This window comes from Camarhynchus parvulus, chromosome 17 (genome assembly GCF_901933205.1).
Source record: "Camarhynchus parvulus chromosome 17, STF_HiC, whole genome shotgun sequence".
Classification (NCBI taxonomy): Eukaryota; Metazoa; Chordata; class Aves; order Passeriformes; family Thraupidae; genus Camarhynchus; species Camarhynchus parvulus.
This window is the reverse complement of record NC_044587.1, coordinates 4052642-4067522: the sequence shown is the minus strand read 5'-3', so window position 1 is coordinate 4067522 and position 14881 is coordinate 4052642. Positions and strand designations below refer to the sequence as shown.

Genomic DNA, 14881 nt, shown 5'->3' with positions numbered 1-14881 from the left:
CGTTGGCTGTTTCGTCTTGGCTCTTCCTCCTCCGCAAATTACTGACACAAAACGGAGGCGCCCCGGTGCCTCCTCACCACGCCGGGCCCCGGCCCTGTTGGATTTAATGAGGCGATGGAAGTTTTTGCGGATCTTTCGCTAAATTCTTTTCTTGTTTGACAGCTGCTTGAGTGTTGACCTTATAAAAGATTTAGTGTTTCTCATTATTTTCTGTCAAGCTTTACAAGCGGTGGCTTGGCGGAAAAATCATTTGCATCTCGATGCGCGCGCGTGGGGTGGGTTTTTTTTTTGTTTTTTTTTTTTTTATTTTTTTATTTTTTTTTTTTTTATTTTGTCTGTACAGGGATGCTGGGCGCTCTGAGCGTCACTGTGTGCACCCTACCTCTCTCTGTACTGTTTGTTTTACTCCCTCCTCCCTGCCTTTCCTGAAAAAATCCACTGTTTTGTGTTGTTTTGGAGGGGAAAAAAAAATAAGCCCCAGGATTTGTTAGATTCCTGTAAATGAAGGAGGGTTTGGGAAAGGGAAAAAAAAGAAAGGAAATAATAGAGATTGGTTTCCTGTAAAGTGAGCACAGGAAAGTGTTTTGTCACCCGCTAAAAGGATTCGATCAAATGGCTGATGGAGGAACCAGGCTGAGTCCCGGGTGCAGCTTTGTTGTTAAAGTGAAAAATGGTGCAAGGCTGGGGAGCTGCTGGGAGCAGGTGGGCAGAGCCAGGCAGGTGCTGGGAGAGGAACAGGGACAGCCAGGTCTCCATGGATCCTTCCAGACCACGAGGAGAGCCTGGTGCTCTTCATTACTTCAGGCCTTTCCACCACAAACCATTAAACACAGCTCTGGTAACTACAACTCCCCCCTTAAGCTGAGCTTATTTTGCACCCAAGGGTGCTCACAGTGCCCAGCAGCTACAGCACCAACAAAACCGTGCTCAGTCTCTGGATTTTGCTGCCATCAGGGGAGCTCTGTAGGGAAAATATTCTTCCCTGCACCAGCTTGGCCTTTCTGCATCTCACATGTAATTTATCAGCCCTCAATTAACCCATCTGCCTTAATGTACCTTCCAATTTAACACATTATTATAACTGTGGAGCTCTAAAGATAATACCTCCCCCCAAATACATATTGAAGTTTTAGGAGTGGTAATTATTGTTCTTGCCCCTCTAATTCTGTGAAGCAAACGCTGACATTACAACATCCCAGCTGCAAGTGTCCTGCAGGTTTTCATTTGTCAATAATAAATGAAATAAACAGCAGCAAACATTGCTCCTCAGCAGCAGCTGGAGCCCACGGCAGCTCCATCATCCTGCAAGGAAAACCTTTCAGCTTTTTCCTACAAGCCATATCCCTTGTCCTGCTGCAGCCAGTGCTCCAAACAAAATCCTGGCATTAACAACGCATAACTGCAGCAGAGTAATGGCAAAGATCATCAGCTGTCTCCAGAGGAGGTACCTTTGGGTTCATCATTTAAAATATGAATTAGAAGAATCAGAGATGAGGGTTCATCACTGGCATTGACTGCTCAACACCAGTCTCTGTCACAAAAAGACCTTTGACCCAAGGACACCCTTATGCGGACTCTAATGACTGGGAGGGTTTCTCATTTTTTAAAGCAGCACTTGCCCCTGTCCTACACCAGGTGCTCCCCACTCACTCATGCTGAGGGCAGGAGCTGGCATCCCCCACAACTTCCCAAGGCTCTGCTCACTTTAATTACTGCTCAGTGGGACATTTCTCACCCAGGAGCTTTGCACCAACATTGGAGTGAATGAAGTGCTGTTTGCTCTCCTATGGCATCACCCCATCCCAGGCAGAAGTGTGCCTGTACCAGTTCCCAGCACTGACAGGAAGGCAGAGGAACATTCAAGAGAAGCAGCTCAGCTGTCCTTACCTGCAAGCACTGGATTTTTCTAAAAAAATCCCAGCTGCAAAGGAAAAACTGCTGCACCTTTAATGGCAGGTTGGAGTTGGAGCAAGCAGGGATTGTCCCTGCCAGCTCTCTGGGGTTACCCACCTCCTGCAGCAGCCCCTGCTTCTGCCTTCCCCAGCTCTCCCTCCCTGAGAGGGCTTATGTCACTGCTGCTATTTGTGAGGAAGCAAAAACATCCAGAAACAGCTGTCTGAAGTTAGGCACTCAAATGCATATTTAAGTACCTGAACGCCTTCCTCCAGAGAGGGGGAATAGCTAAATATGCTTTGTTTGTCTTGATTAATGAGATCACTAGCAAGCTTTTCAGGGCAAAGACTGCTCTGTATTTTTACATATGCAAAACCTGACATGCAGCCAGCCTGAGCAGGGTGGATGGGGGAAGTGGGAGGCAGCTCAGCACAGGCACACAGGCAGATGTGTGGCACAGGGAATTGTGCTGGGGCAGGCAGAGCCCGTGGCCCCCCATGGAAAACACTCCAGTCACTGCATCCCCCGTGCTGGTTTGCTGCACACAGCTGTGTGTGAGCCCCACTGCTCACCCCACAGGGCTCTGGCACCTTTCTACCCCCACATTAATTCCCTTTTGTTTGTTGGCATGGGCATTTTTTCACCCTGCCCTCACTCAAAGGTGATTCCTGGGCAGCTGCTGCTTCTGTGTTTTTAGGTCCCCTGACCTCACCAGGGATTTCTCTGTGAGCTCTGAGCCCATCCTGGCCCCTCAGTGAAGCACCCAAATCCAGTGTTGTAGAAAATAACTCATATTTATTTCAGGGCCCACCTTAGGGCATGGCAGCCTTTGAAAGTGTCAGACAACAAACACACCATAATAAAACTGCAGGGGCTTGATGCTAGAGCAGGATAAGAACCTCCTGAAGTCAATCAGAAAGCTGTTCCTCATTTTAAGCAGGTTAAGTGTTTAACTCCAGCTGGAGACACATCTCCCAGCCCTGGTGCAATCCGCAGTCTCCTCCCTGTCTGTGCTTCAACCCATTTTCTGTGGATTGGCTGTAACCAATCCTCTCTCTGCTCCTTTCCTCATAGGTTAAGCCTCATCTCAGGACTTTTCCAGACCCTGAATCCCGTCAAAAGGCTCTCAGTGCCTCCCACTGAGGAGTTGCTGTGAGCTGCCCCTTCCCCAGAGGGCCCCCACAGCGGGGATGGTGCTGGGCACAGCCCTTGGACCCTGGGATTCCACATGCAATAGACTTTCTCTCAGGTTTTACAGAGTTATGCTAATGCAGATATAGCCAAATAAATCATAAATACAAGAGGAACAATCCTGTCTGAGCCTGTTCATTGCTTTGTGTCAGGTACACAGCACAATCCTGATGATGCTGAGGACACTCAGTGCTCACACCAGCACAGCCCCACAGGGAGGCAGGACAGGCTCCTTCCCTGCTGGTTCTGGACAAATAGATTGGATACAGCCATATCCTAGCTGATATCAAATCTGTAATATCTCATCAGGCCTCATTTCTTTGCCAAAAAAGCTTCCCATCAGTGCCTGATTCAGCAAAGCCATTGCCTGTGTGAAGGAATTCAAACACCTGCTTTGAGTGCTCTGCCAAACTGGGCCTCACCACAGGCAAAGCTCTGCTTTAAGGTGGCTCCAGGCAGCTCCACTCTCACCCCCCAGCAGCTGCTGGTGCCTGGATCCCTCAGGGCTGAGCCTCTCCAAGCACTCACTGAACAAACTCAAACTCTACCAGCAGCAACTCAGCATCTCAGCACCCAAACCCACAGGCTGAGTCAGGAGCCAACACATTTGGAATCCATCTTCTCCCAACAGAGCATTTCACTTCAAATAAAACTTGGTTAAAAGTGCCATTATTTAAACTGTGTGTCTCCATTATTACTAAAGGAATAATTGATATTTCTTACACAGTCTGCCTCTCACATCGACCATTACAGCTCAGAGTTTACCAGCTTTTTAAGCCAAATTATCTCCCAAATTTATATTCTCTCTCCCATTGGCACTTGGAGAGCTCAGGTGTGTTCACCCCAGAGCTCTGGGAGGTGACATCTGCTGTGCTGGGCAGCCCCAACTGCATCCTGAGCTCAGGTGGATGTGCCAGCCTGATTTTGCCCCCCACACCCTGGCACTGGGATTATTCCAGTCCTACATAAAACCACCAGCAGCCAAAGGACATGAAGAACCCATGCTGAGCTCAGGGCTCATGGCCCCTCAGAGTTCCAGCCAAACCTTTAACCCCAAACCTCAAAGAGAAGAGTTCTTTATAACATTACACTGCATTGCTCAAGATGAAACAACAAAGTAAATTGCAAGGGCAGTTTGTTGGGTTCTTTTACCTCTCAGGACAAGGAAGTCTCCCCAGGAGCTGCTCCAGCATTTCCAGTTTGTACTTCAACCTGTCCTTTTATAAAGAAGGAGCTGTAACAAACTCCACCCTGCCCACACCTGAGCTGAGGGAGGAACAAAATCACCTGCTCCACACCGGGAAAACCCTGGTACGTGGTTGTCTCTTTTTAGTACAGGCCTCTAAATAAAACCCATCTAAAATAACGAGGGGAATAACAGCAGGGCTTGCCAAGCTGGCAGAGGTGGATTATAACCAAAGGCCTTTCCTACCTCCCCAGGGAGGGAGGAAGCTGGGCCTTAAATGACTTGTCTTGCTAAAAATGACCTGTCTTGCTAAAAATGACCCTGTTTATGAGAAACCCAGGCACGGGGTTTGTCCTTCTGCCGGCTGGGAGCCACATCCAGCTCTCAGCCCAGCCCCAGCACCCGTGTCCTCCTGCAGCAGCTCCCTGGGGTGTGCTCAGGGAAGGAAGCACCTCCAGAGAGTCCTGCCAGGCTGGGGAGGGCTGGCACAGAGCGGTGTGAACCAAACCAAACCCCTGCAGAGCTGCTGGTCGGGACAGGAAACCAAAGTGTGTTCAGAAAACGCTTCTCAGTGCAGCTTAGATCTGCCCCGAAATGCCGGGCAAGGTCGTGCCCTGAATGCCCCCGGTGTCACAGCTCGGATGGGCAGCGCGGGGCTCCCCTGCCCTGACATCCCCGGGCCGCCCCTGCCCCGTCCGAGCCGTGAGCCGGCGAGTCCCGGCGCCGCTCCTTGTCCTGCAGTGACACCCACCGGTAACGGGCTCCTACCGCCGCTGCAGCGGCTCCTCCCGCTGCCTGTGCCCCCCTTGCCCCCGGCCGAGCCCTCCGCTCCCTCCTGCCGATGCCCTCGTTTGGTCACCGGAGCATCCTGGCGGAGCCCGAGCATCCCCGCGGTGCCAGCTTGCATCCCCAGCACCCAGCCAACCTTCAGGAGGGGTTCCTCCCTCAGCCAGAGCCTTCAGGACCCCGGGCTGTGCAGATATCTCTGGATTAACCCTTGCTCAGTCACCATCAGAGCTCTGCAGGGAAGGGAACACCGGGGTCAGGCTGGGTCAGCCCTGCCCCTTGGCCCCAGGGCTAAACCTGCACTGGTGACAGGAACCAGGAGAGCCCAGCATCACCCAGCAGGGTGGGATGAACAGCAGCTCCCAAAGCTGCCACAGTCCTAAATCCACCCCTGGATTGTGACTGAGGCTTGTGAGGAGGTGGCTGTGAATGCAGTTGGCGTCAGGGGTCTCCTCTTGGCTGATTGTTTGTGAACAGGAACATTCTGGAAATCGGGGTTTAAGGGCAGGCACACAGAGGGAAGGAGTGTGCGCTGCTCTGTGGTCTGTGCTGGGAGCCACGGAAAAATCCTTGGAACCTCACCTGTCCTGGTGATGTAGGAGGGACACCACATATGGGCAGAATGGGGCACATTTCTGCCTTGGGGAGTCTAGCTCTGAAACAACTCAATAAAACAATAGCATTAATAGTAATAATAGCAATCATAATTTTAGTGTCATTAGAACATGAGCAGCAGTGCATCTGTAGCTGCTGGGAGCCCCGAGTGTGGCCTAGGAGTGACATATCTGTCCCCAGGGCTGGGCATGGCACTATACAGAACTTGCTCTGGGAGGTTCAATAAATACTCCCCAAAATCTTGCACATCATCAGGAAGTTGGTCTCATCTAGGGTCGTCCTTGTGGTTATTTGAAAGCAGGTGCTTTATTCAAGAGCAAACCTCACCAGCCCAAACCTGTCCCTGCATGGCTGATCCACATCCTGATCCTAATCCCACTCCCTGCCCTGCTGCCTTTTCCAGTCCCACTCCTGGTCCCAAACAAAACCTCAGTGCTGGTTCTGTCCCAGTGCAAATTTCCACCCCAAATTTGGTCTCCTGGTTGAACAGGGAGGCTGCCAGAGCCCAGGAACCAACACAAACACTGAGAGGAGCTGCCAAACCCTATCGGGGTCTCACCAGAACCACTTCCTGCACACCCATCGCTCTGCTCCTGTCCAAAGGGACACCTGGCCCAGCCTCGTGGATGGTGGACACTGCAAAAGTGACCTGGCCCCAGTGCTGGCTCTCTGTGCTGGGAGGGACACAGGGCACAGCAGCAGCAGGAGCTGGGAGGCTGAGCAGCCCTCAGCACGAGGGCTGATGATGCCGATTTTGTTCCTGGGCTTGTCCTCCTCTAAAGTTCTTTTGTTCCGCTGCCCCGATCGCAGGCGGCCCCGAGCTGCGGGGCCGAGGGCAGGAGGAGCGGGGGCCCTGCGTGCGCCGCTGCCCGACAGCTGGCAGCCGGGCTGCCCCAGGGGGCTCTCCCCTCCTTGGTCGCCTCCAAGCTGCCGGCCAAGGGCGGCTTTGGAAGAGGGACAAGATGCAGCTGACTGGCCGGGAAGGTGGGGAACAGAAGAAATCGAGTGTTTGAGAAATAACCAGCGACATCGCTTTAAAGTGACGCAGCTCCACGCGCCCGGGTGTGGACGTTTTCCCATCTCCGCGGCGAAGGCTCTATCCACGGGAAAAAAACCCTAAATAAACCCTGGAGGAGACAGCAGCCAGTCTGACCGCGAGGAAGGTGGGAATCCTGCGTGAGCCTGTCCCTCTCCAGCCTGGGAGACCAACAACAGCAAACCCCGACGGGGAGGGAGGGAGCAAAGTTGGTGTCTCCGGCAGAACCGGGCAGGACGGGGCAGCCCTGCCTGAGGCGATCGGTGTTTTATTTAAAATGCGATTGACGGCAGAAAAAACCCGCTCTGAGTGCGGTCCCTGCCCGGTTGCAGCAGTAGGTTCCGCCCTGGCGCGGGCAGAGCGATGCCCGATCCTCGCTCTGGCAGCGCTGGGCGGGGGACGCGGCTGCCCGGCGGCCCCCTGGACCTCTCTAGAGGCTCGGCCACAACCGATTGCCAGAGCGTGCAACGAAATTCGCAGCTCCGAGGCTCATCTCGGGCTCAGAGCAGCCGGCTCAGTGCTGGGGGTTTGGGGAAGGTTTTGGTGCTTTTTCTTTCCCGTTTTTCTTTTTTCATACTATTTTTTTTTTCTCCTAAATTTTTTGGTTTTAATTTTAACGCCCAGCAAAACTTTCCCTGCTCGGGAGGGACCGATCAGATCAGCTAATTGCAGGGGGAAGCTCGCAGAAAGCAGTAACTCCTCGCTAACCCACCCAACCCACACCCCCCCTCCCTCCGCGGCTAATCATCCCATTAAGAGCCCCATCAGCGGGATAATGACAGCAAAAGAGGGCGGAAACCGCCCGGAAAGCGCGGGGATCCAGGCCACAATTAATTCCCGTTAATCAGGCTCCGAGGTGTCGCCTGGTGGGGAGTGACATCCCCCAAATCGCCTGGCGGCCAATGGGCGCGTTCACACGGGCTGGGTGGGGGGTGCCGGGGTCCCCCAGCCGGAGCGGCCCAAATTCAGCTTTTTCTCCCCATTTTCCCCGTTCCCCCGGGGAGGGCGCGGCGCTCCCGCCGCTGTCCGAGGTGCTGAAGGCACCGGAGCGACTCCGGCGCTGTCCGAGGTGCTGCGGGCTCCGGAGTGACTCCGGTTCCCCCCGGCGCTGTCCGAGGTGCTGGCGGGGAGAGGAGGGCGCCGCGGCCGCCCGGCGACTGGCCACCCCCTCCGCCCTCCCCTCGCCCTTCCCCATTGATTTCTGGATCATTAAGTGGTTAAGGCGCTGCGAAGCCTTCACTATCGATCGCTGCCTCCCCACCTCCGGCTGGGAGCCCCCGGGCTGCCCCCCAGCCCCGCGCCGCCGCGGCTCCGGGCACGGGTGGGGTGGCCGGGACCCCGGGTGAGGTTGGGGTCCGTCCCCCCTCACCCCACCCCCTTCGCGGCCAAAGTTTGACTCTGCCTCCCTCTCCCCCCCTCTCCTGTCTGTCTGTGAGTGCAGCTGGGCGCGATGCTGAAGACGGAGCAGCCCTGGATCTAACGCGCGGCGCCTCGGAGAGCCTTGCAGCAATTGTTGCCCGGATCCCAGACTGAACTTTGCTTTTTTTTTTTTTTTTTCCTTTTTACCTAGTTTTTAATTTTTTTTCTTTCGTTTTTTTTTTTTTTAATTTTTTTGTTTTTCCCTCCTGTTATCGTTAATTACCATTATCAACCCGCTTCCGCCGCGCCCTCCCCGCCAATGCCCGTGTGAGCGCCGGCACCTCGCGGGGGCCATGGAGGGCTCCACCGGCTTTGGGATCGACTCCATCCTCTCCCACCGAGCCGGCAGCCCGGCCGTGCCCAAGGGGGACCCGCTGGTGGGGGACGGCCGGTCCCCGCTGGAGCTGAGCCCCCGCTCGGAGGGCAGCAGCGGGTGCCCCTCGCCCCGCTCGCCGGGCCGCGAGTGCCTGGAGGCGGCGGCGCCGCGGCCGGGCCTGGATGCGCATCTCCAGCCGGGGCAGGTCTCGGCTCCCTCGCAGTCCCGGACCGTCACCTCCTCCTTCCTCATCAGAGACATCCTGGCCGACTGCAAGCCCCTGGCAGCCTGCGCGCCTTACTCCAGCACCAATGGACCTCACGGCGGGCAGGAGCCGGCGGGCAGGATCCCCACCAAGCCCGGCGAGGATTTTAGGGAGAAAATGGAAAAAAACACCAGCAGCTCCTCCTCGGACTCGGAGTACAAAGGTAAGAGCGGCTCAGCCCGCTGGGCTGTGCGGCCCCGCAGCCTCCCGGAGCTCTGGGATCCCGCTGCGGACCCGAGCCCCGCTCAGGGCAGGGCACGGTGTCGGTGGCCCCCGAAATGACCGAGGGGTCGGCACCAACTTGGGGAAACTTGGGGGTTCGGTGGGGCTCGGCCCGGTGGAAGGGGCTGGGGCAAGCGGCGCCTCATGGAACGAGCCCGGGGAATGCTCCAGGGCCGCCTTCCGCCGCAGAGATGCGGCTGTGCCGCTCCACCCGCCGGGAAAGGAGGAGCGGAGACGGATTTCTGCCTGCGAGGGAAAAAAATTAAAAAAAAAAGAAAAACCAAAACAAACAAACCAAAACAGAACCGTGACAAAATAACCACGCATTTGCCAGGTATTTGCCTTGCTCCGGTGAGAAACGAACAAGCCATTCGGCGGGGTTTGATTCGATTGTTGTTATTTGGGTTATTATTTTGGAAATCGTTCAAAACCGAGCAGTGCAGACGGGGAGCCCCGGGCCGCATCCACAGCGCCGGCGGAGCGTGGGGCGGGATGCGAGGGCTGCTCGCCCCGGGCCGGGGGCTTCGGCCTCCCGGGCCCCCGCAGCCCCTTCCCGGCTCCCCCTTTCCTCTGGGAGAGGCACAGGAACAGCACGGGGGATTTGGGGTCAGAGCTGACCCCTCGGAGCAGTTTATCCCGGGTGCCTTCTCCCATCCCACCCTCATCTCCTCTGCAGAAACTTTTCTCCGGGAAAACTGTTCGCCGGCTGTTTGAAAGGGAAGGGAGAGGGAATCCATCCAGCTGGGCGGAGAACAGGGAGGTGATGGCACCTCGCGGGGCCGCTGAATTTGGGGGGATTGGCTGGAAAAAAAGAGGGACAAGCTGAGCCCTGTCCTGGCTACAAATGCACCCTGGGCTCGCCCGGAGCCGCTCGGCTGAAATCTGGTTCATGGAGGAAAAAATATTCGCCCAATTAAGCCTCCAAAGGCGGCGGCAGGTTCTGGACATCACGGGCCGATTTTCACTCCAAACGAAGGATGGAGCCCGGGCTCGGTGCCGGGGCTGGAAGTGCCCCGGGAGGAAACATCGGCCCCACCGCTTTGCAGGGCCGGCAGTGCCGCGAGTCCCACCTTGGCTGTTTGTCCTCGCCTCCTACACCCGGCCCCAATTCCTGCACCTCTTCTCCCCCTGCCCCAGATCGCCGAGACGAGAAAGAAGCGAGGGGAGAGGAGAAAAGGGGTTCTCTGCATCCCCCTGAGCCGGCCGGGCCCGGGCCGGGGATGCAGATTTGGGTGGGGGCCGCTTCCCGGAGCCCCTCGGCTCCTCTCCCGTCCCTGCGGCGGGACAGCCACGGCCACGCTGCAAATGCCGTTTAAAAGGGGGAAAAAATTCCTTTAAATTGCGAGGGAAACACTGCTTAAACGGGGCGCAAAAAAAACCCCACTGCTTAAAATAAAGGGGAAAAAGACTGTCTAAGCGGAGGAAAAAAAGCCCAAAGCCAGTTTAGATGTGGAAGAAAACCACAGTTTAAATGAGAGTAAAACCCCAGCATCAGTGGAGGAGTGAAGATCCCCGCTCCCAGAGCGATCCTTTTTGTGCCGCTTTGGAAATAGCCTTTCCTGGGGCAAAACGCCCCAGATTTATTCCGCAAAGGGGCTGCGAAACTCGGCCTAACCCCCAGCGGCCAAAGTGCCGGAAAAACCTAAAATATATATTTTTATATTTATATATATTTATATATATATATATATATATATATATATTTTTTTTTTTTTTAAGCTAGGAGTAGCCAGGGTTGGGTCCGGACCGAGCAGCGAAGCCGTCGCCGCCGTTCCTGCGGCTCTTTGGCGAGCAGGAACTTTTTAGGAGCCGAGGATCAGCCCAGGGGCCGAGGGGGATTTTCCTCCTCGGGATGCGGGAGGCCAGACCCGCTTTACTCCTCTAAAAAGTCCCACAAACTTCGGGGCCGCTCCCGGGAGAGAGCGGGGCCGACCCCCGTGCCCGGTTCCGGCGGGTCGGGGCTGCCGCGTCCCCGGGAACCGGGACCGGATCTCCCCGCCCAAGGATCAGCCCCGGCTCGTTCCGCCTGCTCGGCCAGAGCCAGGATTTCTGGTTGAAGGGTTTCACTCCCCGGTGGCTCAATTAACCGGATTATTGTCTTCCTACAGAGAGAAATCAGCTCGCGTTCGGCTCCAGCCTTGTCCCTACTCAGCCCCGCCACCAGCAAATTTAGCATAAACCCTTGTAAAAGAAAACAACAACAAACCCAAACGCCGCCGATTTGTATAAATCGAACCTATTTGCTCCATAATCTCCTTTAGGAGATAGGAGAAGGCGAGCACAAGCAGGAATTTTTTTTCCCCCTTTTATTTTTGTTGCTGCTCTGTAATTTTCTCATCACCTTCCAACATTTTGAGGCGTAAATTCCCGCATCGCTCCGCCGGCGCGTATGCACCGACCGCGCTAACGAACGGCCACCAACCCCTCTCGTTCGGCCTTTTTTAAAGAAAAAAACAGGGTTAAACAGGGGTTTGCGAAGTGCTTTGCCCAGTATTTCGTTGTGCGCCCTGGAGAAGGGAGGTTTGCTGCCTGCCCCGGCAGCATCCCCGGGAGGACGGAGGATTCTCCGAGGAGGGGAGAGGCAGGACCAGCACCGCAACATTCCCCTCCAAAAAAAAAGAAAAAAAGCGGGTTCGCAATTTTCGGTTTTGGTTTGTTTGTTTTGGTTAAAAAAATAAAAGAGAGAGAGAGAGGTAGATAGAAAAAGAAGGAAATAAAAAATATCCAAGCACCAAGAAAGCTTTTTGAGTTTGGAGGAATACGCCCAGAGGAAGGTCCTGCCCTGAGAGAAATGAGGGGTGAGGGGGATCAGGGGGGTCTGGGCAGGAGGGCGGCGGGGCCGGGCCGGGGGTTCTCTCGGCACAGTCTGAGGTTCCTGCTCCGATCCCAGACCCTCGGGACGGGGAAAAGCCAGGCCCGGCTCGGGGAGCCCCTGAGTTCCCTTTGGCAGCCGGGATTAAAATTTACGGGGGTGCAGAGTAAATGTGCCGTGAGCCCCACTCGGAGCCGAGCCCTGCACTGGGTCACCCCCTCTGCTGAGGGTAATTCCCTTCCTGCCCTGACCCGGCCTCTTTTCCTCCCTCTCGGCTCAGTGAAAGAAGAAGGGGACCGAGAGATCTCCAGTTCCCGGGACAGTCCCCCGGTGCGGCTGAAAAAGCCGCGCAAAGCCCGCACCGCCTTCACCGACCATCAGCTGGCCCAGCTGGAGCGCAGCTTCGAGAGGCAAAAATACCTGAGCGTGCAGGACAGGATGGAGCTGGCGGCCTCCCTCAACCTCACCGACACGCAGGTGAAAACGTGGTACCAGAACAGAAGGTAAAAATGCACCGTTCCCTCCTGCCCACCGATCCCGCCCTGCTCCCCTCCCCGGCCGCGCACCCCAAACCACGCAGGGATTTGCACCCCAAAACCGCCCCGTCCCTCCCGGCACCGGGACTGGGGCGATGTCCGGCCCGTCCCCGCCTCTCCCGGGGCTTTTTACCCCAAAGCCAAGGGGAGGAAAGCGATGCCGGGTGTGGGCCAGGAGGGGCAATCCGTGCCCCCAGCCCCGGCAAGGCGGGGGGGCAGGACCGGGCTTCCAGCTAAACACAACAGCATAACACATCGGCCCATTAATAATAGATACCAATTACTGCTTTGGGCATCAATAATTAACACCCTTTACAGTAATTACACAATTATTATTATGATGAATAATTTACTGGTGGAAATAGGTTTAGCGCTTCAGCGACAAATCTGTAAAAGGGCTGGCGACGTGGTGGCTTCGGTGGGTTTGTCCCGACATCGCCAGCCCCGACCATTGCCACCGCCACCAAACGAGGGATCCCCGGCTGCAGCCCCCGCCCCGACCCCTCGCCCGTTCCAGGGTTTTACTCTTCCTCCCCATCGTTTCCAGTCCCATTTCTCCATCTGCAAAGATCCCCCCACGTCGGGGCTTTGGGGAAGTTTAGGGGCGGCGGGGAAACGCTGGGATCACCCCTCCTCTGCCCAAATCCCTCCTGCAAGGACACGCCAGAGCCGAAACGGAGCTCCCAGCCCTTCCCCAGCCAGCCCGGCCGGCCGGCGGCGAGATCCTGGGGCCGGGCTCCTCCGCGAGAGCCGGCACACACACACATGAATATATATATTTATATATATTTTTTTATATATACAAGCCTATAGCGATATATATGCATATAGAAAAATATACACTTATATACACACATATATATACATTCATATATATAATATATGTGTATATATACGTGTATTTAGACACTGATATATAGATATATTTGCCGCAAACGAATTCCCCGGGACCCTGCCCCGCGCCTGTCCCCCCCGGGACTCCCGCAGCCTCCCGAGCGGCCGGACCCGGCACCGGCAGCCCCGGCCCGGGGAGAGGCTCCCGGAGCCCCGGGCGGCGGAGCGGGACGGCCGCGGCCTCGGGCTGGAGCATCGCGGTGATCGCAGCATCCGCGCTCAGCGCACGGATCCCCCGTGCCATCCTCGGGCCGTGTGACAATCTGGGATTTACACCCCCAGGAAGGAACTGAATTTATGTCGCGATTTTTATCGCCGGGATTCACACCCTGCCATTGGGTCCCAGCCGGGCTGTGGCTCCGGGGAAGCTCCGTGGGAGCTCACACCGGGCTGCGGCGGGACCGCCAGGCAGATAAGGTCCCTCCCCCCATTAATGGGGTTTGCATCCCATCCCGTTAAATCCCATCCCGTCCCATCTCATCCCTGCCCTACAGGAGAGGCCGGCCCTGGGAGCCATCGGTGGGAGCGGGGAGGCTCAGTGAGAGCAGAGCCCGGGGAAAGGGGATGTGCAAGGGGTAAAAAGAGCCCGGGAGCGGCTTTGGGAATTTCCTCCCCTCCTTGACCCCTTCTCTCGACTTGCCCCCCCAGGACCAAGTGGAAGAGGCAGACAGCGGTGGGCCTGGAGCTGCTGGCTGAGGCTGGCAACTACTCAGCCCTCCAGAGGATGTTCCCCTCGCCCTACTTCTACCCGCAGAGTTTGGTCTCCAACCTGGACCCCGGCGCCGCCCTCTACCTGTACCGCGGACCCAGCGCGCCGCCCCCCGCCCTACAGAGACCCTTGGTGCCCCGCATCCTCATCCACGGACTGCAGGGCGGCAGCGAGCCCCCGCCGCCCCTGCCCCCGCTGCCCGGCGTGCTGCCCCGGGCTGCGCAGCCCCGGTGAGCCCCGGTGAGCCCCGCCGGCACCCACCGGGCCGGGGGAGGCTGGAGGGGGCCACCCCACAGCTCTGGGGCCGCGAGCAAGAGACAGAGTCCCGCTCATCCCCGAATATATATATATACATATATATATAAAATTATAAATGAGACCACCCCCTCCTTTTTTAAAATAATATATAAAGAATGCAAGGATCAAGGACAGGCTTGGCGGGACGGAGCCGCCCCTCACCCCGCGAGGCACTCGCCACCTTTCACCCCCTTGTGCCCCCGAGGGGCAGCGGGGCCGCTGCGTGTCCCCCACCCGCGCCTGGGACGGCGCCGGGAGCACGGGCGGGGGTCGGATGCTCCGCGGGGGCTTCGCCTCTGCGCCCCCTCCCCAGGAACAGTCAGGGGAGCCGAGCCACACCTGCCACGGGCGGCTCCGGGGAGAGCCCTTCCCGCTTTCTCCGGCTCCCCGAGCCTGGGGCAGCGGCCCCGCCGCCGGGAAGGAGCGCGGGGTGGCCCGGGCCGATGGCCCCAGCGAGACTTTGGGACGTCCGTAACTTAAACTTAAAAAGGAAAAAAAATTAAAAAAAAAAGAAAAAAAAAAAAGCAAAAAAAAAAGCGGTGGAATGTAAATACGGTGCAAAATGTATATGAATTATTTATTTGTGAACCCTGAGGGCGTATTTGTGTAAGTGATTCTTGTCAGTCTGTATCCCGGGGCCGGCCCGGCCGGGCGGGGGGGGCTCGGGGCTCCGCGGCCGCTCCCGCTCCCCCCTTTTTTAAATG

General features: G+C 56.5%; 2 protein-coding genes across 2 annotated transcripts in view; both read left to right on the top strand.

Annotated features, from left to right (window-relative positions):
• CFAP77 (cilia and flagella associated protein 77) overlaps nt 1–3090 on the top strand; it is a 57460-nt gene extending 54370 nt beyond the window's left edge. The window contains exon 7 of the mRNA XM_030961671.1: nt 2968–3090. Coding sequence (XP_030817531.1) covers nt 2968–3036 — 69 coding nt within the window. The 3' untranslated portion in view covers nt 3037–3090. The remainder of the gene's footprint in view (nt 1–2967) is intronic.
• Nucleotides 3091–6787: 3697 nt separating this feature from the next.
• On the top strand, nt 6788–14114 carry BARHL1 (BarH like homeobox 1). Its single transcript, XM_030961536.1, has 4 exons — nt 6788–6834; nt 8149–8870; nt 12022–12244; nt 13820–14114. The coding sequence occupies exons 2-4, from the start codon at nt 8420–8422 to the stop codon at nt 14112–14114; spliced, it is 969 nt and encodes a 322-aa protein (XP_030817396.1). The 5' UTR covers nt 6788–6834; nt 8149–8419.
• The last annotated feature ends 767 nt before the right edge of the window (nt 14115–14881 follow it).